A 27,373-nucleotide genomic window follows, 5' to 3' on the forward strand; every position below is an offset into this window, starting at 1 on the left:
AGCAGGGGGTTGGAACTGGATGAGCACTGTGCTCCTTTGCAACCCAGGCCATTCTATGACTCCATGATCTTGTGCAGATCTGAGACTCTACACGCTGCAGCTTTGTATTCTCAAGACTGCTGGAGGCATTGACTCTGGAGAGGTCTGCTGACCCCATGTCCTTTGTCCAAAGGCAACCCTGTGTGCTCTGGGTCTGAGTCTAGCTTGATGGGACCCTTCATTGCTATGACAACTTCTCATTCAAGGGCCTGAGCTGGGTCACCTCAGCCCCTTCTGTCTCTGCCAGCCAAGAGTACCCTACGCTCTGACTCACACAGCCCTCTTCTCCATAAGTGTGACTGAGAGTGGTTCATCTATTCAGTTTTTCTGACACTTTAAGTCAGGAAGCTTCCAGTGTTTGAAGTGGAGTCTCATCAGCCTGGAGCAGGATATCTAAGTTCAATTTTCCCTTCCTAAAAAAGAGCTCTAGAGATGGAGATGGAGATGGAGAGGGTTGGAGAAGCATGTCTGCCCCATGCTCCTCCTGCCCTCCAGCTCCACGTGAGTACAGCTGTCAGAGGCTGTGGGCACCTGGTGTTAGTTTCCCAAGGATGCCTTCCAGATACAGATAGTGATTTTCACTTACTTTAATGCCACATTAGAAGCTCCAAGGAACACAGGTTAATGGTGTTTATTCTGTCACTGTGTTTATTCTGGTGATGATGGAGAGCAGTGATTCCTGGATGTAGGTTGTTAATGATGCTGCTTAACTCGGTAAAGGTACTACATTGTAAAGTCAAATTTTCTGCTGATTTTGATGGCAAAAGACAGTGCTGATGGCTGTGCAGGTTGTGAAGCCTTGGACAGTGGGATTAGAGAAACAGGACGCTGACTTAAGCTACAGATTGTAGTTAAACAGCTGTTGGATGTTTTATGTGAAGCATCATAGAATGGCCTGGGTTGCAAAGGACCACAATGCTCATCTTGTTTCAACCCCCTGCTGTGTGCAGGTCACCAACCAACAGCCCAGGCTGCCCAGAGCCACATCCAGCCTGGCCTTGAATGCCTGCAGGGATGGGGCATCCACAGCCTCCTTGGGCAACCTGTGCCAGTGCCTCACCACCCTCTGAGGGTGAAAAAGAAGATGAACATGCCTTCCAAGAAGACTTCAGACCTCACTCATGTGTTGTGCTCTATTCAGACTTCTTGGGATCACCTGGGTTGAGGCTGGTACAAATCCAGCAGGTATGGATTCTGCACAGCTGTTTGCACTCATAGTCAATTCCCATAAAGCAGTGGTTTGGACTTTCCTTATTTGTAGGTTCTTGGACCAGAACTAGCAGGCATTTGCCTTTCGATGTCAGGTGTGTTAGAACAAACAGTGGATTCTGATTCTGTTTCTTCACTGCGCTGTTGGTTATTTTTGAAGCACTGCTGAAAGTCTTCCATCTCAAAGATGGGGTGAGACACAGTGAACAAGAGATACAGGGTCACCGGGCAAAATGTGAGAGGTGGTGCTGCAGCTAACCACAGCTGTATCCCAGCAGAGATTTCAGGACATAATCAGCTCACAGGGCTGGAAAATATTAGCCAATGTGCAAATAAGTCTGCAACTGTACTTGGAGACTCAGAACATGCCCAAGAAAGTGCCAGTCTTTCTCAAAGCGGCCCCAAAGATGTGATCAAATGAAAAAAGATGAAACAATTTCCATCCACAAACTCTTCAATGTCTGCTCTCCCTCATTAATTACATTTCAAAGTAATAGAACGCATTTCAGTATCTAAACGAAGACTGATTTGCATTCATCAGGTTAAGTCATATCCTCCCACCCCCACTCGGATCAACCCAAGATGCTCCTTTAATCCATCAAAATGTTCGTATCTCAGAAACGCACATTTCATGATATATGAACAGCATCAAACACCGTAATTGAATTCATTAGCTGCTGCACTGTTTGCAGGCTTTGACATAATAGTTATTGGCCACTGACTGCTTCCTAAGCTGGCACGGGGCGTTGGGGAGCGCTCAGCTTTGTGTTTGCTGATGTGTGTGGCTGTGTGCAGCCTGCGGCTGGAGCAGTACTGAGCAGAACTGTGAAAATTACTGATTTTAACCTTGACTGAGCAGTTGGGTTCCACATGAGCTTCAATCTCGACGCGCCGATCAGAAACGGCTTCGACTAATTTTCATTGTTCCCCTTCGTGTTTTCTTTAGGCTGGCAAGCAGTTCTGCTCTGAATTCTTCCCATTGAACGAGAAAGGTATGTCACCTGATAATGTACCAAGTAAACGTGAGGACCTGTGTGTGTCCTGGAGCACCATGGGCACATTCTGGATGCTTACTGAGCTCAGTATGCCTCTTGTTTCTGAGCACTCAGAACCTGCATTTTGTTAAATGCTACTACCTTCATCTCCAGGTCCAGCTCATTTCCAAGATGCTTTGCAGCGGGTTCTGCATTTCACCTGCATCCGTGGGTCAGGCAATGCAGTCGTCCTTTCCTGATGCTCAGATGTTACTGACTCTTCTACATTTCCCTCTCACGTGACAGAAAAGTGTTTGTGCTACTTGGAAAGATTCTTGACTTTATTTTTAAGGCTAGCTATCTGATTCAAAGTTCACCATTGGGAATGGTGCTCACTTCCAAGGCTCCTGTGTGTACTGGGTTAAGTCGTTTGCCTGGGCTTCTTCTTCCCAGCAAAGGTTAAGAAAACACAAAGAGCACCATGGGAACAACTTGTTTGGAAAGTGAGCTGCCAGCCCAGCTTCATTCTCCCGAAACTCCGGTCTCTTAATCCAGACACTGGCTGCTTGCTTTAAAAGGCTGAGCTGTATCTCTCCAAGCTACTGCTGCGATCTTTGTACCAAAGGATGATTACTGGGATGATTCATTGGTCCTTGAAAAAAAGACGTGAGGCAGACAGCAGGTAAAGAAAGCCAACCCTTATCATCAGCTCTTGCTTCAATCACACCGGGCTCCTCGTCTCCTTAGAGCCCTATAGATGGGAAAAGCAATCCTGCTTTCACACGCAATTCAAAAGATTCACAACCTTATGACAAAGATTTTAGATAGTCCCTAGAAGACTTTTGAAGCGCACTGGTAAACTTAAACCTTTTTCCAAATCTGTCAAGGCACCCTGAGAAGCCAACTGCTCTCATTGCACGCTGGTGCTTATATTTTTAGTCCCTGCTGGTTCCCAGATTTTGTAGAGGAAAATAAAAACTCAAATCCCGTCCTCTCAAATAGAAACTCAGTTTGATTTTGATTGCAGCTGTGGCAGTGTCAGACACAGCTCACGTGCACCGACTTCATGGCAATGGCCTTTCCACACACAATTTCAGACACTGATACAGTAGTTGGCTAAATAATGGTTCAGCTTTCAAAACTAATGCATTTCATAAACATGGTGTAAGCATCGGGGACACAATTTAGCAGAGGGCTGTTAGTTAGGGTAGTATGGTTAGGTTGTGGTTGGACTCGATGATCTTCAAGGTCTTTTCCAGCCTGAGCATCCTGTCACCTGTATCCGGATTAATGGATTTAACAGTAAACACATGATCTTCATGAATGTGTAAGCATCCCACCATCAGGAAATAAGGAAAAACAGAAGAACTCGACTCACTGTTAAGGCATGTTAAAGGCATGCAGCAATGTACTGCAGTAAATTCACTGCTATCAATTTAAAACTTCTCCAGGTCTACCCTTGGAAACCACAGTGCAGTCTGTAAGTCTTTTTCTAAGGGAATGCCCAGCATAAATGGACTTCTACTAACTAGAAAGTCATTCCACAGAGGAATGGAAATCCTTCTCTGATGTTCCTTCTTCATTAACAAGTCTACCTCCACCAAATCAATAGAAGTAAAAGACAGATGCTTCTATAATCTCTGAAGAAGCATGAAGTCCTTCTGCTATTCTGGCTGAGGGCAGCGTGGCTGCAGGTTCTTCAGCATTCTACAGCATGCTGTTGCCTTCAGCTGTACTTTAAAATAGCTAAGCTGAGCAGAGACAGTTCAACAACTGTCCAAAAGCTGCTTCTCATTGGTGAATATCACAATGTAATCTGCTGAACTTCCTTCTGTCACATTAACACGTATTTTCAAATTTCAAAAAAAAAATGTGCACTTTGTGCACAAGGAACGCCAAAAACACGAATTTGTTGTGTTGTTTTTCTGCTCAAACATCATTTTTTAAAGCAATCTCAAGTCTGCCTCAAAACATAGAAAGGAAAGCATTTGGAATTGTGGTCTTGCAGCCTAATGCTAAGATACCAGAATATTCTAGGGAAAAAAGCACATTCCATATTACCAAGTTTGCAGATATCAGCTCTCCATAATGAAAGTTTATCTGATTTGCGGCATCAGTACAGTCTGCACATCAGTTCTGGAGGTGGAGGAGCCTATTCTGAAGTGTCTCATGAATAATCATTGCCACTTCTTTCTGATGAATGACCATCATCTATCATAATCAGCACCGTGCTGGGATGGAGCTCCATACAACAAATCTCAATAACAAATAGGAGATGACATTTGCAAACTGAATCATCTTGAAGACCACGCTATTCTGCTGTGATTATCACAGCCACACCTACACCTGGAGCAAAGCACTGTCTCAGTGTAGCCCCAAGCCCAAACAAACCTAAGACTTAACCTGAGCACGTGCTTTGTGCCATGCTGCAAGGATGGCTTTGAGCAAGCAGCTGGGCCAGGGGCTGAAAGATCTGGTCTGCTGACATGGACCTCACAGTGTTGGTGTGTCTGCTTTTGGAGCAGAATATGAGTTTTGGACAATAAAGAACTGGAATCTTTACTGGCAGGCTTTGGTTATTGAAACTGTAAGCTTGTTGGACAACACCTTGGTGTCCAGCTGGTGCTTTAAGAAGTCAATTTTCCAAAAAGCAAAGAGAATGAGATTAATGGATTTGGAGCAATAACAGAAGCAGACAAATATGTAAGTCCAAATTTTTGAGTTACGTAATGAAGAATTGTATAACGTGGTTAAAAAGCCACTATTTTGAAAACAAAAAATGGGAGTTAGCTTCTTTGGTCTGTAAAAAAAAGGAAAGATCCCAGGATGTCGGTGTTTGGAGGCACTGCGGGGTCCATCTGGACACCCAGAGATGAAACAAAGCCCCAAATCCAGGCAGCTTTTGTGGTTCTCCAAGCAAGGAGACCCCACAACCTAAAATTTTAAAAGCCTGAGCTGTAACAAATGGGCAAGGTGGCAGTAATGAACAATTCATGGCTCTATATGAGTGGTTAAATACTCAGATATGTGCTGGTAACCAAATACAATGGGTTAAGAAAAGAAAAAAAGCAGTTCACAGGCCCAAATGTAGTTCCTCACTGTCACTGTGCACTGAGCACTTCATGAACTGGGCTTGTTTAGCTTGGAGAAGAGAAGGCTGCAGGGAAACCTCACTGTGCCCCGCCAGTGCTTGAAGGGAGCGTATCAACAGGAGGGGGTACATCTATTTACGAGGGTGGATGGTGATAGGACAAGGGGAATGGCTTTAAAGTGAGACAGGGGAGGTTTAGGTTGGATATGAGGAGGAAGTTTTTCATCCAGAGGGTGGTGAGGCACTGGCACAGGTTGCCCAAGGAGGCTGTGGATGCCCCATCCCTGCAGGCATTCAAGGCCAGGCTGGATGTGGCTCTGGGCAGCCTGGGCTGCTGGCTGGCGACCTGCACACAGCAGGGGGTTGGAGCTGGATGAGCACTGTGCTCCTTTGCAACCCAGGCCATTCTGTGATTCTATGATTCTATGAGCTCAAGGAGGAGCTTTGGGTGCCGTACCGGAGCTCTTCCCTCTGGATACGCCAAGATTTCCGCCATTCCTATTTCCTCTTTTCACTTTTCACCTTTGATTTCTTGTGCTTCTCCACCACTCAGTCACTGTAATCACACTCTTTTGTGTTGTTGCTTTGTTTTAAAATCAAAGCCACCTCTTCCCCCACCCTTTGCTTCCTGTCTCTGAACCATCTCTCACACAATCCTTCGGGGGAACTGAAGAGCCCCCCTCTCTCCAGCGGGTTCAATAAGCCATGGCAGACGTGGCCTGGCTTTGCAAAAGCTGCAAGACCCCTCCTCATTTAAATGACCTTCAGGAAGAACCATCACCCTCCGTGGTCATTCTTGAAACCAAACCAAATACTAACACCTACCCACCTACTACCCAAGAAAGTAGAGATCTATGAACATGTGCTTTATCTTTTGCCATTTCACAGGACCTTGACATTTGAAGATTCATCACCTTGCATCCAGCCATGGCTTCACCTTTTTCTCTTACAGATGAACTGAACTTGGTGGAAAGAAAGGGGATGGGCCAGATCCCTCAGCATCTTCTCTGGAGTAGCAGCCTGCAGCATTGTTAGCAGCAACATGCTCAAAGCCTTGCCAGCTTGCCTCCACAGCAGTTGTGTGTGTTTTGTACTCCATTATTCATATTCATTCTTGGCCAATGGGGGACCATCAGGTCTGCCAAGGTCAGCATCACGCTGCTGGCTTATTTTTTTTCTAGCAGGGAAAGCTGTCTTACTCTCATGGTTTGTCTGCACAGCTCTGCTACTGCCCGGTTCATTGCTGAGACACGGAAACTTTCTTATTCTGAACAGAGATCTGAGCATTTCACTCTGAATTTTAAAAAGTCAGCCTAATATCAAATCAAATCAGACATTAGCACTGCACAGAGCCAGGCTCCTGCATTAGCAGCAAGGAATGCTGTTCCATGGTTTCACACAGGAGAGCTCTCTCCAGGTGAAACCACTCCTGCTGAGTGTGCAGGCAGGGTGCATCTTGCTTGGCTCATAAGGAGAACATTAAAAAACAGCACTAAAAGAGCTCTTACAGAGAGCGTGCACCAGTGTTGACCTCTCTTCTCAAAATTCAGATTTCTTATATAGGATATTTTGGAAGATCTGCAAGATCTTCGGACAAAATTACGCTGCCTAAATGTTCTCTATACTTACCTTCCTATACTATGGAAAACTGAGTCTTGATTAAAAAAACACAACACAAATTCTCAGCCTTTTACCAACAGAGGCTCATTTTGTCTCTGTCAACATGGTCTTGGCTTAAAGAGTTTTTAAAACGTTAACTTTCAGTAGTTATCAGAACAATTAAGTTGTCAAGCATCTTCTAGAGCATCTCCAAACTTTTTAATATCAAGTAATTATTGGCACTTACAAAACCAGATGCATTCACATTTCCAATTTAAATGCAAATACTGCGGAGAAATCTCAGGTTTTGTCTCTGTTTTTATAAATGCTTTTAGTTTTTAAAAGGAAAGGACTGATTATTTTGGAGATGCCACGTCGCACATGTCTGTTTTTACCTGTGGTCATGTTGATTAGCTCGATTTCTTTTACTGCCTTTCCTTCCTGAAGGGAGAGGAGATGCATACCTCTCTGTAACGAAGGAGATTTCAACTTACCAGCTGGAATCATAGAATCATCAAGGTTGGAAAAAACCTCCAACCAGTCCAACCGTCCACTTACCACCTATATTTCCCACTAAACCACATCCCTTGGTACCACATCTAAATGGTTCTTGCACATCTCCAGGGGCGGTGGTCCAACCACTCTCCAGGCAGCCCTTTCCAGAGCCTGACCGCTCTTTCAGAGAAGGAATTTTTCCTGACATCTGAGCTGAACCCCCTCTGGTACATCTTGAGGCCATTAAGGCCTGATGTTAATCAGTGTATGATCCTTTAAATGAGGAAGCCAAGATCAAAGTATGTGGAACACAGCATGGATTCTCTTTTAACTGCTTTTAGAAGGAAATATCTAAGAAAAATGAGCCTCATCAGAAGAGAAAAGCCATAGAGGCCCACAGGTGAGGAGGCAAGTCCTGAGGTCTTCCGCCCAGCTCCTGCTCAAAGCATGGCCAGAGGTGAGCTCAGAGCTTGGAGATCTCCAAGCACTGCTGAGAAACTGCCATTCAACCAGCTTTGAAACCCCAAGAAGCAGCAAGGGAAACAAAGCCAAAGCACTCCCATGATGAGAAAGCCACCGCCACTGCAGATAGTTGAGCAGCAGCCCCATAACCAAGGCCATCCCCAACCACTGACCGCCAGCTCACAGCACATGGGAATGCCACAGGACTCCTCGCAAGCCAGACAAGAACTGGCATATAAATTAAACAGCTCAGACAAGCTGACACAATCCCCAGTGGGCTGCACACTTGCCAAACAAATTATAACCCTCCAAACATTACAGCTGGGTGTTTTCCAGGGCCAATGCCTTCATAAAGTTCAGTTCTTGTGCCAAAGCTGTCAAAAAGAAAGAAAGAAAAAAAAAAAGCCTTGCTGAGCCTTCCTGAATGCCAAAAAGCAAAACATTGTGAATCTTCACTCTTCTCTTTGCCCACAGCACGCTCGGAGATCAGCGCTCAGGACCTTTCCTGTGCAGCCATAGCAAATTGTGCTTCCCAAAGTTTCCACCACTGGATTGCCCACAGCTCCTCTTGTTTGAGAGGGTCCAGAGGAGAGCCTCAAAGATGATCAGAGGGCTGGAGCACCTCCTGTATGAAGACAGGCTGAGGGAGCTGGGGTTGTTCAGCCTGGAGAAAAGAGAAAAGGCTGGGGGGTGACCTCAGTGCAGCCTGCAGTACCTAAAGGGAGCCTACAGACAGGAGGGGAGTCAACTCTTGGAAAGGGGAGATGACAGCAGGACAAGGGGAAATGGTTTGAAGTTGAGGGAGGGCAGACTGAGGTTGGATGTCAGGGGGAAGTTGTGTGCTGTGAGAGTGGTGAGGTGCTGGAACAGCTGCCCAAGGAGGCTGTGATGCCCCATCCCTGCAGGCATTCAAGGCCAGGCTGGATATGGCTCTGGGCAGCCTGGGCTGCTGGCTGATGACCCTACACATAGCAGGAAGTGAAACCAGATGATCACTGTGGTCCTTTTCAACTCAGGCCATTCTATGACAATACAATATTAAACTATAGCACCGCTCTGGTGACAAAAAATGGCCATGTATCAGTAGTTCATATTGCTAGTATTGCTAGCCATGCCCGAGTGAAGATAACTTTTTTTCCCTTGCCCTCTATTGTAGAAATAGCATCAATATGTGAAGTAACCACACAGCAATGGTGAGATGGAGAGAGACCCAATAAGTATCACCCCAAGGCCTTCACAGACATGTGGAGTGTGTCAGGCTCGTGGCAGAGCAAACTTATTTAAAAATAAGATTTTTGTACACAAAGGCTCTGAGACGTCTTAATGAAATGGGAGAAGAATCAATAAACCATCTCCATTTTTATATGGAACCATTTTATGAACTCATCCACAGCTCTGCCCAGCCTGGGAGAGCACACATGCCTGAGAGTACTATGGCAGCTAATAAAAATAAATGGACTTATTAAACTCTGAAGCTCGACTTTTTCACACATTCATTCTCAGAGCTGTAAACTTTAAGATAGCACACTGGGAACTTATGACTGTAGCAATGTGCTGACTGTGCCACGAGATCAGCTTTTCTAGGCAGAATCTTGTCTCAATCCAAGCCTCAGTGAAATGCCTGTATTGCTGGATCCTGTTGGCAAGCTGGGAGGAATATGTGGAGGAGCACCAGCACAAGGGCTATTCCTTATATCTTCGCCCACCATAGAGGGCTCTCCTCAACCCTTCTGCAAGCAGCTCTGCAAGGTCCATTTAAAACTCAAGGAGAATGTGGTTTAAATGTGTCCATCAAGGCACAAGAGAAACTAAGCAAGCTGGTTACTGCTGGCTGGTAGTACGCAGCATTAAGCAAATTTTTAAGGTGGTGGGGCAAAAAAAGACCAAATAAAATGAAACAAAATGACAAAACCACCATATAGTGGCACAGTCCCAGGCCCTGATGGGGTGGAGGCATCCAGGCCCTGTAGTGGCACAGTGGAGGTAAAGCACAGCCTTTCATCCATCTCAGCCCATCATTCCCTGCTGACAATTCTGATCTGACCATTCTGCTGTCAATCCATGGCAAAGCTTTCAAGGGATGGCAAACACACCCCAGGCACTCCTGTGCTGACAATGAGAGAAGATTTTAGTGTCTGAGCAGTGAGATATGGGGAGAGGTTGAGAGGGCACTGGAAGAAAGTTACTGAAATTGGAGCTAGTCATGTTATCGACAAAGAATGATGCAAGAGACAGAATAAGGCAAGATGGATGTTTGGGATAAAGGTGTCTGGATTCTATGATCCAAGAGGGCTCCTATTCTTGAATATGAATTTCAAACCTTGGCACCAATATGGCACCAATAAATTACTCTTCTTTTAATCAGCCCTCAAGCAAGCCCTCTCCTCTCCTCTCCTCTCCTCTCCTCTCCTCTCCTCTCCTCTCCTCTCCTCTCCTCTCCTCTCCTCTCCTCTCCTCTCCTCTCCTCTCCTCTCCTCTCCTCTCCTCTCCTCTCCTCTCCTCTCCTCTCCTCTCCTCTCCTCTCCTCTCCTCTCCTCTCCTCTCCTCTCCTCTCCTCTCCTCTCCTCTCCTCTCCTCTCCTCTCCTCTCCTCTCCCCTCCCCTCCCCTCCCCTCCCCTCCCCTCCCCTCCCCTCCCCTCCCCTCCCCTCCCCTCCCCTCCCCTCCCCTCCCTCCCCTCCCCTCCCCTCCCCTCCCCTCCCCTCCCCTCCCCTCCCCTCCCCTCCCCTCCCCCCCTCCCCTCCCCTCGCCTCGCCTCCCCTCCCCTCCCCTCCCCTCCCCTCCCCTCCCCTCCCCTCCCCTCCCCTCCCCTCCCCTCCCCTCCCCTCCCCTCCCCTCCCCTCCCCTCCCCTCCCCTCCCCTCCCCTCCCCTCCCCTCCCCTCCCCTCCCCTCCCCTCCCCTCCCCTCTCCTCCCCAATAATCCCCCCATCAATACCAGCTAAGGATCAAGCACATCAGATGGACACAGCACACCTCTGCTGGCCAGCACCCACCAGCTGCCATGGGCACTGACTCTCCAATGCACTCCCAGAAGCCAAATCTCACCTCTTGCACCTATCTGTGAGCCACAGCTCTATTCTGGCACTTGGCCACCAGCCCTACTCACATTTCCATTATTAACAACACTGGAGGGTCTCTCAGGACTGACAGCAAAGATGCTGATGTACACAGAGACATCATTGTAGACTTTAGGTCATGCAGTCACTCTAAGCCAACAAGGGAAATTCGAGAGAAGCTATAAGAAGGATAAATAGAGCCACAGTGGGCAAGCAGGAGGGAAGCCAGGAGTGCAAGAGTGCACATCAGAAATACCAGATTTCAATATTTTTTTTATTTTTAATCTAACACAAAAGTAACAGAAATATAATTTATTTCTCAATCTTGGTCTTTTTTTTTTCCTTTCCACTTTCCTTTTAGCAATCACTATTACATAGTTCATGTATAGTTTTTAAAGGCATAATGGGATAGGTACTTCCAGCAATCTCTGCCTTAAATTGCATTTCTCCAGAGTGCTTTTTGTTCAGCAAAAGCTTTTGTGCTAATGTAGAGCACAGGTTATTTAAAATTATCATTTTATATTTAAACTGGCAGGGAATCCCACCCCTTTGAAAAATTAACTCTAGACATTACGTTTCCACTTCAAAGAAAGGAAAAGTCACAGACTCAGAGTCAGCTGGCACTAAAATAATGCTGCAGTTGCAATGAAGGAGACGATGGAATCTGTTTAAAGAAGGTAAAGAGAGAACTTGCTGAAGAGGCAAAAAAATTGAGCTCGTGTATGTTGACATCCTTCCCAACAATATCAGTGCTACATGTTTGATGACCTGTAAAACACTGCTCTACCACTTTCCCATTGTGATGCACAGATGTTTTTTTAAGATGTGACCCAGCAGTTCTGCTCTCTTATTGGATGGAAGAGCCACCCTACACCCCTTGTCACCAAATCCCTTCTTCTTCAGTGACATCCTGGTATCTACAGAGAGATTCTTTTGTCATTTTCTTCTTCACGGCATTTTTGGAATATTCTTATTTCCATGTTCTCATAACTTGAGTACCAGTTTGTGTCATGATGAAGATGTCTTGATTTTCTAGAAGGCACAGGCATATCACAGAATCACAGAATTGTAGGGGTTGGAAGGGACCTCCAGAGATCATCGAGTCCAACCCCCCTGCCAAAGCAGGTTCCGCACACCAGGTTATACACCATATAACTACTTTGATCCTTTTCTCTTTTGACACCCAAACTGTCACCCAGTTGTCACCCAAAGACAGAATGGCACTGTGACGATGATGTTCCTATGCAGTATCTTGACGTTTACAAGGTCAATATTACTTTTTCACTACTCTAATACCTTGTGGTACCTTCTCCAGACAAACACGGAAGGATCTTAAGGACTGAAATACCTCCAAGAGCAAAGTCCAAGAAACTCTCAGGCCAGAAATGCTTCCTGGGACACAGGAGAAGCCAGATGTCCAAGATCCCATGCCTGAGCACGGGGAGGAACTGAGTGTGGGGCCATATCAGAAACAAGGCCTTTAACTGCTGAGCTCCTGACAATAACCTGAAGCCTTTCTGCAGCGCCGTGCACATGAGGGACATCAGGAAGTAGCCATGTCACCATGTGTGCTGCTCCAAGGGTGGTGAAACACCAATGGCTGACTTAAAAAACGTGCATTAAGAAGACTAACCGTAATTTACTTTGAATTGCAACCAACAAAGGTACATCGTGACAAATTCATGATGAAAGTGATCCAACACAGGTATTTAGGGTTGGAAAGTGCTCTGAAAGAAGTACATCAGACTTCCATCTCCCTGGCCTTCATCATGAATGACTTCTCCTACATCAGAAAAACAGCATTAGAGGGGAAAAGTCAGAAGAACAGAACATCACCCAAGCAGGAGGAGCAACAAATCTGTACATCAGACTGGAAGGTTGATGGGAGCTCTGTTTGTCCAGAGGGGGTGGCATGTGATTTGCTACCTGAGGCTTTTTATTTTTTTAAAAAGAGAAGGAGAAAAACTTCAAGTCTTTATCAAATGAGAGGAATCAAGATTCCCTTAGAGCTTCCTCTGCTTTCGAATGGCTTTGTCTAGAAATACATTAAGGGAAGCTACTCTGCTCATCAGCCTGAGAGCAGGAAGTGGAGATGCCACTGATGAGAACACCCAACAACACTCAAACGCTGGCAGCCTTGCAATCATTTAAAGAACTCACTAATCTAAAGAAAATACTCAAAAAGAAACTTTCATAATTAGAATTGGTGAGCAGCCAGCTCTACTGAAATGAGATAGCACTCCCTCTATCTCTGCTTTATCCCAGACACCCTGACAGATGACAATTCCTTTGGTGCAGTGAAGCATTTTGCAATAATTTTGGGTAGAGCTAAACTGATAATGACATTCTTCACAAAAGCTGCATTTCACTGCATTTCCCACTAACTGGTGGCTCCACCAGTTAAATGGCACGTGGCCTTGTTATAGAGGCATCTGTGCCAGCTGGAAAAGCATTGTTCTCTGAATCTTTTACTTATCTCCTGCTTAAAGCATACAGGGCTAAGGAGAGAAAAAACAACACCCAAAGATGGTTATGACTAAATGGGTTCTTTGTTGCAATGCCAGCTTTGGTCCATCCAGTTTAGAAAAATCTTCCATGCCATGCTCATTGGGAGGGCAGGAAAATGAGTGCTAGCAAAAAACCAGAACACACCTAAATGCACATGAACATTGGAAGGCTGCAGGTCCGTCCTGGGAGCTGACAGAAAGCAGTGCACCAAAATCATTAGTGGCATCTGCTACCCCTCTGCTGCTTGTGCACCTCACAGCAGTCCCAGGAGCCAATTATTTACACCCTGGACATTCAGGTACTTCTTCTTTCTTTTTGAAAGACTCTCTCTGATTTTAGGTTGCTTTTTTTTTAATTGTGTGGCAGTCATGTGGCACCATTCACAATGGATTCAAAGGGAGGTGTGATGGGCATTTATGAATTTGGGCAGTTACAAAGACAGGAAAATGCCAAAAGCTTCCTGAAGATAAGCTGGCATCAATGGGATGAAGCACACACACAAAAAAGAAATGTTCAGATAAAAGCATGGCGAAAGTTAGTGAATTTTAACAGGAACAAATTTAATCCAAGCCCTGATGGCACTTTTTACATCTTTACATTTCTATCTACGTAAGATTGGGGGATTACTGTCTATTCCTGGGCTCAGCAGTCCAACCTGAGAGAAGCTGCAAACTCCAATTATCAAATGCTTCTCCTGCAAGGCTCAGTTGCCATGTCAAGTTAATACTCCTTTCTCCTCAGCTGCGGTGTGAAAATTCTGATAAACAACAACAACAAAAAAGAGATGAAAGAGAGAGCAGCAATGAGCTGCAGGGAAAGTGCTGAGGAACAAAATCCAGCCTTGGATACAAATTTCTCTCGTATTTTACTACTTTTCTCAATGTTCCTTTTAATACATATAAATATCAGACCAGAATTAAAAAGAGTGTTTTTTAAAGACAGTCCTTTCCTTAATCAGAAATAATAGCGAAGGGGAAAATCCTAGCAGCAGTGTTCTGGGATGCTGCACTGCAGGACTGGATGGGGGAGTGTTCCTTGTGCTGCTTCCTTCTCAGATTTAACATCCGTACAGCAGAGAAGAAGAAAAAAACCCTTCCTCAAATGTTTTAATGATATTTTGTTCAACATTTTGCAGCTCCTAGGCATCTCATAGGCATGGGCTTCTATAAATAAAAATGTGAGGGCATATCATTATTATGCTATGACTCATGAAATTTGTATCTGCAGGGAGCTAGGGACTTGGTTTCTCCTCTGGGCTCCCCGGTGCTGTCTGCTGGGTCAATTAAAATGCTCAGATTTCTTTTCACACAAAGCCTTTCCTCTCCCTTTGCTTATTCCGAGCGAGTGCTTCACTCCCACCTTCCCTTCCCAACCTCATCACCGTTGTAAATCACAGCAAATTAATGTCGATGCTGCGTTCTTGAAACAACACTGCTTTTGCCTCTTGACAACAAACCCCCTAAGCCAAATGTCAAAAACTTCAAATGGAAATACTGTATTACAAATAAATCTGTGGACTTCTCCTGATAAACTCCTGCAGACCGAGGCTGATGCGCCGCTCTCTCCCTGACCCCCTGAACAGAAATAGCTTCCAATTCACCATCCTGCTGAAGAGTGTAATATGTTGGGCAACACGAAGAGAACAGGGGTTATGGCTCTCATAAAATACACACACCACTGGCTCCTTATATAGCAGTTTCTCCTAAGTATGATTAATCACATGGCATTATTTAAAGTTCCCATAACGTGTTTCAGTAGCATTCATAGATTAGATTATAGAAAATTAGTTTCAGATGAACTGCTCACTTCAGGTACATTAATCCACTCAGGTGATGCCCACCAGCCAAGTGAACCTCTTCCTTCAAACCAACTGGCCACATCCCTGGGGTTATCCAGAAAGCAATAAACAAGTGGGGAGAGTTTCTTTCCACCTTGCAGTAATTGCTCTGCAAGCACTCCTCTCTTCCTTTTATCTAAGACAGACATTTATCCTACTATTTTGCATAATTAAAGCATAGATACTAATCTAAAGCTCCTACCCAGGGAGCAGTCATCTGATGGCAGCAGACTCACAGCATGCACAACAGCCTTCATTTCTGTATCACACTCAGCTGATGAGGAGGAAGAAAAGGGTGGAGTAGGAAATGACACCTCCTGGATCTGATGGTCACTAGGAGAGATACTCTGCTGTGGCTCTTGCCTGGAAGGCACTGCTGAAAGGGGGTGTGCAGAGGATGGCCAAGTCTTCCCATCACACGCAATGCGCATCGTGGCCTTTGGCAAGCGTTCATCTCTGGTTTGAGTAGGAGAACTGCTGCATCATTGTGGTGCAAGGGGGTTCCACTGCACCCTTGGCCCAACTATGGGCTTTGGACCTACCACAAGAGCCACTGGCTGTCTTAAGTCAGCACCAATTAATCTCACGCATCATTAGAAATGTGTTTAGAAAGGTAGGACACCCCTTTGTGCACACAGCTGTCCTGCCAGATTACGGTTCAATATAACGTCCAAAGTAAAGGCTGCCGGTTTCTCAGCTCAGCTTACCTCTGACGATGATGTTGGTGGATTTTTTTGCAGGATTTCCAACGTTGTTATTGGCGACGCAGCTGTAGGTGCCAGCATCCTCTGACGCGATGGCGGGTATGGTCAGTGTTCCGCCATTGAGGACGGTCTTCTCGGGCAGGCCGCCGGCAGACCTCACCCACGTCAGGCTGGGGGCTGGCTCCCCTCCTGTCGTCACACAAACCAGGGTGACCGCTTCTCCAGGGTTCACCACTATCGGGTCATCCACCAGGAGCTTAATAGAAGGGGATGCTGCAAGACACAAGGGGAAGAGGAAGGTGTAGTGGAGTGATGTCTGTGCTGTCACTCAGTCCTGCCAAGCACAGTCAGATCCACTGACCTCTCAGCAAACCCTGTGGGAGGGCTGGTTCCCCATCTTCCTGCTTCTGTGCCTATACTCCTCACCCTGCCCTGCTCCCTGCTGTGTAGGCATCTCCTTTCCCTGACTGTCAAACCGCAGGTGGGGCTTTTTGTTAAGAACAACCCTGTGACTGTGCTTGGGAAGGAATGCATGTTGTATGGGACATGTGCCAGCACACAGGATTTTCAGCCTTGGAAGAAAAGCATTAGGAAGAATTTCCTTTGGCACAGAAAACGTGTTGCTCTCTTCCAGTGAGATCCTCCCTGCTGAAAACCAGCCCTCTTAATCCTCCCGCCTCCTGATGAACATCCTGGGACTTGGCTGAAAACAGAGAGGAATCTCTAGTTTGAGCTGTGTCTGCTGAGTCAGGACGAGCCACCTCTGTGGGGACAACATCATAGAATCAAAGAATCATAGAATGACCTGGGTTGCAAAGGAGCACAATACTCATCCAGTTCCAACCCCCTGCCGTGTGCAGGTCGCCAACCAGCAGCCCAGGCTGCCCAGAGCCACATCCAGCCTGGCCTTGAATCCCCATCCAGGGATGGGGCATCCACAGCCTCCTTGGGCAACCTGTTCCACTGCCTCACCACCCTCTGGTGAAAAATGTCCTCCTAACATCCAACCTAAACCTCCCCTGTCTCAGTTCCCCCCTGTCCTATCACTATCCACCCTTGTAAACAGCCGTTCCCCCTCCTGTCTATACGTTCCATTGAAATACTGGCAAGTGTTGCACTTCCATGATTTTTTGTTGTCAGTCTTCCACATCAGAACATCATGTGGACCAGCGGGAGTTAACGAGTTAATGTTCTGGTTCCCTTTACTGTTGTGGACTCTTTGAGTGACCTGATGGGAGGGGAGAGGGCGGCACCCCCGGAGGACCTGGCCGGCAGAGGCTGGAGCTGCGGACAGGATGCGGAGCGGCTGCCTCTCTCCGTGTGGCCCGGCTCAGCCGTCTCAGCTCGCCGCGTGCTTTCCCACTATCGCGGTTTGACTCTCATTTTTTTATACTCTTGTCTCTCTCGTTTTGTTTGATTTAGTTAAATTCAGTAAATTACCCTTCCATCTCAGATCGTTGCGGTTGTGTTTTCTCTTTGTTAAAACCATCGGCCAGCTCTCTGCCCTTTCCCCTCTCCCGCAGCGCACGTGGCCCGGGGCCGGCCGGGTAGCGCCAAACCGGTACCTTTTTTTTTTTCCCTCTTCTTTCTGGATCCTGTGCCCCCTCACGGACTTTTATTAAGGATAACCCCGTGACAGAAGGCCACCATGAGGTCTCCCCGGAGCCTTCTTTTGTCCAAACTAAACAAGCCCACTTCCCTCAACCTTTCCTCATAGCAGAGCTGCTCCAGCCCTCTGACCATCTCAGTGCCCTCCTCTGGACCCGCTCCAAGAGCTCCACGTCTTTCCTATACTGGTGGCACCAGGCATGGACGCTGTGCTGCAGATGGGGCTTCACAAGAGGGGAACAATCACCTCCCTGACCAGGTCTTCCACAGGGTGGAAGGTGACAGTTTTCGTTCTCCTGTTCCTCTTCCTCACGCTTACCCCTTACCTCCTCCTCCTTGCTGCTAGAGCTGTCCTCCTCACTGCTGCTATTATCGTGCTGGTTCCTTTTTAGGGACTGCCACGTGTTCCAAAAGAGCAAGAAGAACAGTCCAGTACAGAAGCAGAGCTTCCAGTAATCCAGCAGAATAAAGGGTCGGGTCGTGCGCTTTGCTCACACCAACCCCAAGACGTACCGCAGATTGGGGGCCGAGTGGCTGGGAGCTGCATTGAGGAAAAAGTCCTGGGGGTGGTGGGCAACAGCCGCTGAACACGAGCCAACAGTGTGCTCAGGTGGCCAGGAAAGTCAGCGGCATTCCTGGCTTGTGTCAGCAGCGGTGCGGTCAGCAGCAGAAGGACAACGTCCCTCTGCACTCAGCACTGTGAGGCTGCACCTCGAGCGCTGCGTTCAGTGCTGGCCCCTCACTGCCAGCTGGACATTGAGGCCCGGGAACGTGTGCAGAGAGGGGAATGGAGCTGGGAGGGCTCTGGAGCACAGGGCTGAGGGAGCTGGGTGGGTCAGCGTGGAGAAGAGGAGGCTCAGGGGAGCCCTCGCTGCTCTCTACAGCTCCCTGACAGCAGCTGGGGGCGAGGGAGGGATCGGCGTCTGCTCCTGGGTAACAGCCACAGGATGAGAGGGGTGTCCCTGAGTAGGGCCAGGGGAAGTTCAGGTTCGATGTTAGGAAAGACCTCGTCAGAAGGAGCAGGTAGCACAGGCACAGCTGCCCAGGAGCGGTGGGGTCACCTGCCTGGAGGTGTTGCAGAGCCTTGGAGATGTGGCACTGAGGGAGGTGGGCAGTGGGCATGGTGGGGTGCGCATGGTTGCGCTCGGGGATCGCAATTCTCTTTCCAGCCTGAATGATTCTAGGATCCTAAGCTTTGTGGCTCCCCGTCTCCCTGCGCTGGCTGCCGGCCCTTTCCCTGACGGGCCAAACTGCGGCCAAAACTGCCGAGTCCAAAGGCAGGAGGGAGAGGAGGCCCCAGGTGCCCTCCCCTCCCCTCTGAGGAGAGGCAGCGCTGAGGCAGAGTGCGCGGGGCCGGGAGGGCCGTTGTAACGGTCAGCGTAACTGCCAGGGCAGGGAAGGCGTCAAGGGCTTCGATTCCCAGAGTGGGAAGGGAGGAACCAAGCATGAAAGCTTTTTTTTCTGATTAATTCTGTGATTTTCCTCTGAACTTACATGCCTGCCCCAGCTGATAGAGGTTCTGACAAAATAGAATGGCATTCGGCCTCCCTAAAAGGACACACGAGGCTGGTTGAACATCACAGAGCATCCTCTGAAATTGAGTTGACCCAGCACAGATCTCACTGCCCCAGGGGACGGTGGACTCTCCCGTCATGGCAGTATTCTGAAGCCGTCTCACCACGGCACTGTGCAGCTGACGTTGCAGTCCCTCTTTGCACAGGTCACACTCAAACACAGCTCTGAGTTGAGCAAGGCATTTCTTGGCTTTTGTGCAGAGGCCAAAGCTCCCGGAACAAAAGGGACGCGGCTCTCGGAGAGGCCGGGCGGTCCCTGCCCAGCTGTAACAGGAGTCTCTGTTAGAAGCTCTGTGCAGACACCTCTTCAGCTGCACGGGGTCGGGCTCCTCACGGTGTGGTAGCAGGGAACGGCCGCCGTGTGCGGTGCTCCCGGCAAGCAGAGCTCTGCACACAAAGGCTGTCTTGCTCCAATTTATAGGAGGGAGATTTAGGAGGTTCTTTTAATAGCTGTGCACACGACGGCGAAATTAAGACACAACAGGTCAAATGTTGGCCCGACCAGTTTATTGCGAATCCTAGTTGCCTAGGGAGATGGAAAGGTAGGTCGGGTGATGGAAAAGAGATTGGAAATAAAAGCAAGGAGTCTCTGTAGATAGCAAGAGACAATGAGTCACCACTGGGTCTCCAGCGTAACTCGTAGCTCAGATGTTGATCCTCAGTAGAGATGGGCCGTCGGAGGTTGTTGTTCGGGTGATGACGACGACCACAGCAACGACTTTTTCCGATGACAGTACAAACTTAGAAGTCAAGTCCCAAGAGGTCGAGTCAGCTGTCGTTGGAATGACAGCTTCTTGTTTTGTGGACCATAGCAGGAACTCCTTCTGTTCCCATCTTCCGGGCCTTGCCAGCAGGTAAGAGGGAGCAGGGAAGTGCCCACTTGCATCTTGCCTTCACAGGATACAGTGGTACTATCCCCAGATCTCCTGTACCAAGCTGGAGTCATTTGGTCACAGGCCGGATCTTCCACCAGGAAACTCTCTCCAAAGAAATCCTTTCAAATGTAAACTGTCCACAAACTGGTGCTGGCTGCCACATGGCAACACCCACCTCTGGCCTCCTAGACAGGCCAGAGTCTTATTGCTCACAGCATGTGAGCTTAGAGCCAAAAAGAGAGAAGAGTTCAGACAAAGGACTCTCTCAGCGTCCAAACAGCAGCAGTTTGAGGAGGCGATCTCTCAGCACCCTGAAGTCACGCAGTACCCTGGACTCGGCGTCCGGGTCGTCCTCCAGGTGCTGGAAGAGGTTGACCGGGGTGGCTGTCCGGAAGCTGTGCGGCAGGATAACCTCGTCGGGCATCATCTTATTGCCAATGAAGAAGTGGACCAGGCGTTTGTACTTCAGGCAGAAGTGCAGGTACCGCAGGATACTCTCCAGCCGACTGAGGAAATTCCTCCTTTGCCAGTTCCCCAAAGGGATGATGTTCACGAGGTGGAAGATGAGAGTCTTGATGACATAGGTGGAAAAGCCCATGCCCACCAGGGTGTGGGCTAAGAACCTCAGGCAGCTCTGGATGACGCTGTTCTCTCCAGCCTTCTCGAGCAAGTACTGGAAGTACTTCATTTCCGCCACAGCACAGCTCTGCGGCCATGTGGTGCTGGGCGTAAAGCTGGCCTCTGTGTTCTGGCTGCTCAGGAAGATGTCCGAGTTGCCTTGCTGCACCCCGAACAGCAGCTCAACCAGGATTTTTTCCCCGCTGGAGATGTTTGTCAGCTGGAGCTTACAGGAGCGTTTGGAGGGCAGCACCTTTAGGTTGTAGGCGTCTGCCTGAAGGGTGGTGTTCCAGATTGTTGCCACCTGTACCCTGAACCAGGTGACGGTTTTCTCCACATCCAGATAGACGTCAGTGCAGAGGGTCTGTAGGAGGCTGGGGTCCTGATTTTCGATCAGGTCTTCCACAGAGTGGTGGAGGAAGCACAGCACGTCCCCCAGCTGCTGCTCCCTCTCGCACATGCACCTCAGTTCCACGCGGACGCGGGGGTTCATTGCCAGCTCGTCCTCTTCATCATACAGCTCCAGGTGGAAGATGTGCCCACGGGGAGCCTCCACAGGCACGAGCAGGCAGTACACAGTGTCCTCCTCCCGGGGACTCCAGCCTTCAAAGGCGCTGCCCACCCCGATGGCAGACCGCAGGGTTGGATAGAAACTGTTTGACCAGACAAATCTGCAGGCCAGCAGGAGGTCGCTCATCAGCTCCTCCACCAGCTGGCATCTGGACGGCCTTCCTTGTGCCTTTAGAAGAGCACGCTCTGCAATAAATCTGGTCCAGGGTATTCTGTAGAAGTCCACCTCGTCCTGTTGTTCCTGTTGCTCCTGTTCCACCTTTTCCTCCTGTTTCACCTTTTCCTCCTGCTCCAGCTTTTCCTCCTGCTCCACCTTTTCCTCCTGTTCCACCTTTTCCTCCTGTTTCACCTTTTCCTCCTGCTCCAGCTTTTCCTCCTGCTCCACCTTTTCCTCCTGCTCCACTTTTTTCTCCTGTTCCACCTTTTCCACCTGTTCCACCTGTTCCACCTGTTTCTCCTGTTCCACCTGTTTCTCCTGTTCCACCTTTTTCTCCTGTTCCACCTTTTCCACCTGTTCCACCTGTTTCTCCTGTTCCTCTTCCTTTTGCTCTGCCCCCGCTGCCTCCTCCTCGCTGCTGAAGCTGTCCTCTGCATTGCTGCTATCATGGTGCTGGTTCATTTGTTGGGACTGCTCCATGTTCCAAAAGAGCAGGAGAAACAGTCCCATACAGAACCAGATCCTCCCGTAATTCAGCAGAGTAAAGAGCAGAGCTGGCACGTCCACCCATCTCTGCTCCACATTCCTTTGCTCTGTCTCGTGCTGCAGTTGTGTCATCTGCTCTCGCAGATTGACCTCCTGCTGCTGCACGCCCTCGAGCATGACCGCATTGTCACTTAGAGCCCTCACCAACAAGGCGAGAATAAGCACCAAAGCCATGATCTGCAAGAGATGGGAGAGAGGGGCTCAGTGGGACTGGGAAGGAGCGGGGCCAGCAGCTGCATGGCCCTGTGCTTGGGGAGGAGCAGTGGGTACGAGGGAGCTGGGTGGCAGCAGGGAGCGAGGCCAGGGCTGGCAGGGACGGTTCCAAGCACTGCCCGTGGCACTTCCACAGGGGCCGGCGTTTGCACCACTTCCCTCATCCAGCCCGACCTTCCCCTGCTGCTGCACTCACCAATGGCCCAGGTCAAACTGCAGCCGCGCTGCCTGACAGCGGCCCTAAAGCCATCCCCTGCATTGTGATGCTATGCACTCCAGCTGATGTCACAAACGGGCAGCGCGACCCCACCCTTTGGCCCTTCTCCCTCAGCTGCCCTGGGCGGCCACAGCCATGGCTCATGGGGATACCCTTTACAGAGCAGGCAGGAGCCCCCCAGCCCTTTCTCAAAAAGAAAATCGGCTGACACGTTGCATGGATGCTGTGCTCCTCATGCGACACCCCTGGTTACGTTCCAAACACACAGTCCCTTGAAATTCATTTGCAGTCCTGTGACTCCTCAGGAAACGTAAGAATTTTCAAACTATGCACAAAACTCATCTTAGTGCTGATATGCCACAGAGGGAGCAAAGCTGAAGGCTGGTGACCGTCGTGTCAAGATCTGCGCACCTGACGTCACGCGGCCCTTTGCTGACTGCTCCCTCAGCCTCCGGTGGTCTGAAGGTGCTCTGAGCCAAAGGCTGGCTGGCTCGAGCCGGGCTGCTAGAAGGGCTCTGACAATGAATATTAGGATGCCCCTGGGTGCAGCGGCCTCTGGCTCCTTTGGGTGAGGTGTTGCCGTAGAGAAAATATGTAGGAGCAACTGCCGCTGCCCACTGAGCAGCGTCTGTCCATGTTACAGAATCACATGTGCACGAGGCAGGAATATTTCTCGAAGGCTAACAGAGAAAGGCTGGGCTGGGAGCCTGTGAGTGCTGAACCAAGGCAGCCCCGTAGGCATCGAGTGCTCTGGCAGCTAAGGAGATGGCCCTGTAGGATGGGAGCATGATCATAGAATCATAGAATCACAAGGTTGGAAACGACCTACCAGATCATCGAGTCCAACCATCTCCTCATCACCACTGCCACCACCAGCACTAAACCGTATCACGCAGCACGTCATCCAGACGCCTCTTGAACACTGCCAGGGACTCCACCACCTCTCTGAGCAGCCATTCCAGAGCCTGACCACTCTCTGAGAGAAACAGTTCTTCCTTATGTCTAATCTAAACCTCCTCTGATACAACTTGCATCCATTGCCCCGTGTGCTGCTAGTTGCCTGGGAGAAGAGGCCAAATCCCTCTTCACCACAACCTCTCTTCAGGAGGTTGTAGAGTGCAGTGAGGTCTCCGCTGAGCTTCCTCCACATTAAACAATCCCAGCTCCCTCAGCCACTCCTCATCAGCCCTGTGCTCCAGACCCCTCACCAGTTTCGTTGCCCTTCTCTGCACACGCTCCAGGATCTCAACATCTTTCCTGTAGTGAGGAGCCCAAAACTGAACACAGTACTCGAGGTGCAGCCTCACCAGTGCTGAATGATGGCAGCTGTCAGACCAACTGTGCTTCACCTGCATACCTTGCTGCGTGCAGCACAAGGCTCCCGGTCATGGGTGTAAAGACTACAGCAACGTAAGGCTAGAGTCACCTCCCCGAAGGCAGGGGAGATCCTGGATCGTCAGGGCTAGAAGTCATTTGTACCTCAGGACATCCCCTAGACCAAACCTCTTGCTACAGCAGGTTCCCTAGCATAGGATGTGTAATAAAGGTACTGCAGGAGGGTTTTGAATGACTCCAGAGAAGACACTCCCTCTCCTTCTCTGTTTCCGGTAACAAGGATATTAATAAATATTAATAACTGACAGAAGCTGTGTGACCCAGTGAAGCAGAACTTATTCTTTCCTGGACGCTTCCTTAGCATTCAGATTTCCGAATTTCACCAGTCCCTGGTCGCCCGATGATTTCCTGCATTTGGCAGGGCCCTGCAGCCAGAGCTCCAGGCTGGTGCCTTTCAGAGCCACGCAGCGCAACAACAAGGGAGGCAACTGGGAAGCCAGTCATCATGATAATACTGGAGCACTTCTGACCTCCTCCTGTCCAGATCCACCTCTCAGGCCTGCTAAACTTGACTCTACGTTTATCTCAGGTCACTGTGCTTAGCAAAGGCCTTTACCAAAACGGAGTGCTGGAAATGTCCAGGAAGCAGCTCCTCAACCAATTCGTATCCTGTTCCCGTTCTGCGATTTGGTCAGCTTCCACATGTGAGGCATTGCTGTTGCTGCTCAGAGAATCACTGATGCGGGTTGCTCTGTAGGCAGTCCAGTCAAAGCTCCTTGCATTATGCATCTATCCAGTGCACCTCGATGACAGCAAGTTAAGAAGTGTTGATCTGCTTGAGGGTAGGGAAGCCCTACAGAGGGACCAGGACAGGCCAGTCGATGGGCTGAGGCCAATGGGATGAGGTTCAACAAGACCAAGTGCCAGAGTCACCACCCTCTGAAAAATTTCGCATGCTTGGAAGAGGCAGAACACAGCAAAGATCCTTTTCTCCTTTATTCTTGCAATCTGAGATATACTTTTTTTTTGAGGAATCCACCTTTGCTGGATTAGGACTTTTCTTGAAGGCATTCTCTAAACTACATAAAGGATGAGCCAATGTCTAAATCCATATTGCTAGGACAGAAAAAGCAGCAGTGCTAAATAAACATGGGCTTTTATTTCCATCGGTTGGAAATTCTGGGCAAAATCTGAGGATAGAAAACTAAAAAAGGTGAGACTAAAAATGAAAGGAAATAAAAACGCTCCATCCAAAAATGACATTTCACTGTCACCATTACTAGAGATATATTTTTATGTGCTCTGCTTTATATACGAATCTTATTTCAATATTAAAAGAATATCATGAGGGCAAGTATGAGACTCGGCTACAAACTAAGAGTTTTCTTTGGCACTCGCCCACCAGGATCCGGCTCTGTCTGCATTCAGAGGGCAAGCAGAGAACATGCAATGGCCCAGCCAGGGAAACCCCTAAGAGCACAGAACAACACGTACAGCCTCCTGCTCCATTCCTGCACGCTCCAGGCCCTGGAGGCACTCCCCAGAGTAAATGACTGAGCTCAGGAAGCCAGTGTGACGGTGGCAAGGCTGGGTGCTTGGCTAGAAGAGCAGGCAGAAACTGGCAGCACTGCCTATTGACTGTGTCAGTGTCTCTTTGCTAAGTCCCCCGATGTCAGTTTCTCTCATCAACTTGTGGATGGAGTCCTGTTCTGGGATTAGAGGTATGAAACCAAGCGGCATGTTGCATTTCATTCTTAAGGTGCATTTGTTCGGGTGAAAGCAGCAGAAGCAGGGATCCAGGCACCCTCTATGCAGCCAGAACTGAGCTCCAGACCTGTAGGGACATCCCCAACCTTGGGGATGGCTATGGAAGCACTCAGCTGGCCCCTCCCCACCTGCATTAATGACTTTTGCTGAACAACTCCAACAAGAAGCTGCTCTTCCCTGCTCTCACTAAACATCAAGTCACGAAGCAGGGAACAAGAGAACCACAAAGAATGCTTCAGAACTTCCAAGAAAAGATGAAAGCTCCAACAATGTCAACCCAAGCAGGTGCTGCTGTTTACCATAATGGCTTCATAATCCTCCAGATGAAAGGGGCCCTTTGCCACCCTTCAGGTAGTGAGACAGAGAGAGCAGCTGACGTGATAAAAATGCTGTGATACATCCCTTTCATCAGCACTCCAAACAGTAAGTACATGAAAATTATGGTTTGCATACAGCAATCTCTCTTTGCTTACACCATGCATTTCACTTAACTACAACCTATCCCACACACAAACAGGTAAACACAAACAAAAATCCAGCAGCGCAGTCGCTGACTCCCATTAAAAGCCTGATTCAAACCACAGAAAAATCATTTAGAAGAGAGATGAAGGTTTCCAGCAAACGAAGCTCAACGTAGCAAATAAGGGGTCAAATATCTGTTGTGAACACAGTATAAAACTATGGGAGCTCTGACTTACTATTTTGGTATTTCTTTGCTTGAAACCCTATATGCAATCAGAGCCACATGGCAATGCTCCTATCACACAAAGCCTCTTTCTTTCAGCTTTGTGGTGCTACCAGTGATGGGACTTGCTCTGACTGAATGTCACATGTGTGCTGCTGAACTCTGGCCTGGAGATGAGCAGTTCTCAGACCCCCCCTGGAATCCATCCCTCCATGCTGGTTGCTGCCAGCCCAACACATGGGCATTTGTGAGAGCACATCTCTGCTCTCAGTGCACTCTCAGTGCATGCTGATTTCCCCTCTTCAGCCAAAGACAGGAAAGGTGGGACTCAACTGGCAGCTGCTTGTGTGCCACATCAGAACATGGCAAAGAACAGGGCTAAAACATGAGTTTAGTCACATGCTGGGAGACCAGGTAATTAACTTGGGCTAATTATCAACACATAGACCTTCTGCAGTCTTCTTTGCTGGGTCCATTCAGAAACGCTAAGCACAGGAATACCTCTGCATTAAAAAAAGGAAGGCCAGCAGGAGAGGGGGGTGATTGTCCCTCTCTACTCAGCTCGTGTGGCCCCATCTGCAGTACTGCAGTACAGGCTGGATGTGGCTCTGGGCAGCCTGGGCTGCTGGCTGGCGACCCTTCACATAGCAGGGGGTTGGAACTGGATGAGCATTGTGCTCCTTTGCAACCCAGGCCATTTTATGTTTCTATGATGATGATTCTATGATTCTCTAACTGCTCCTCAGAGATGCTGCAGCAATGCAGCATCCCAAAGATTAGCACAGAAAGGAGTAATGAGAGCAAAAAACCTCCAGGTAACAGCATGGACAGGAAATGCTGAATTGGACTCTCTCTTCTAAATGGTCCAAAACAATAGCTGTTAGAAGGCTTAGCACCAGCTCGGGTTTGATATGAGGAAGTGGAGCTCACTATCATATGAAATCTCTCCTTGTTCTGGTTTCAAATTGCCAAAAGGCAATTCATCTTATCTGCCACCTACCTTCAGCTATACCCTGGCAAGTCCCCCTCCATGTGGGATTGCTCTGTCCTGGGGGGATGACTGCAGACAGAGCCCAGAGATACGTTCCATCTGCACAAGTAATATTCAGGTGGCAGGAGATGTGCAAGCCTCATCCACCTTTAGGACAAGGATTTACAAATCCTTCAGGAGCCCATGGACATTAAAGGGCAGAAAGTGCCATTTGTAACAACATACCTGTGCCAACCTCCCACTG

At 48.6% G+C, this 27,373-nt stretch overlaps 2 protein-coding genes across 2 annotated transcripts in view; both read right to left on the bottom strand.

Annotated features, from left to right (window-relative positions):
• The window catches only part of MDGA2 (MAM domain containing glycosylphosphatidylinositol anchor 2), a gene marked incomplete at both ends in the record, with an annotated part of 309,306 nt that overhangs the window by 117,858 nt on the left and 164,075 nt on the right, over positions 1-27,373 (bottom strand). Inside the window, one exon of the mRNA XM_079537937.1 lies at positions 15,977-16,246. Within this exon, the coding sequence (XP_079394063.1) occupies positions 15,977-16,246 (270 nt within the window). The remainder of the gene's footprint in view (positions 1-15,976; positions 16,247-27,373) is intronic.
• LOC306947639 (inositol 1,4,5-trisphosphate receptor-interacting protein-like 1) lies at positions 20,296-22,038 on the bottom strand (the record flags this gene model as incomplete). The annotated part of the gene is made up of 2 exons (XM_079537015.1): positions 20,296-21,387; positions 21,640-22,038. 2 exons carry the CDS (start codon positions 22,036-22,038, stop codon positions 20,296-20,298), a joined length of 1,491 nt encoding a protein of 496 aa, XP_079393141.1.

Source organism: Tetrao urogallus (assembly GCF_951394365.1).
Source record: "Tetrao urogallus genome assembly, chromosome: 6".
Lineage (NCBI taxonomy): Eukaryota > Metazoa > Chordata > Aves > Galliformes > Phasianidae > Tetrao > Tetrao urogallus.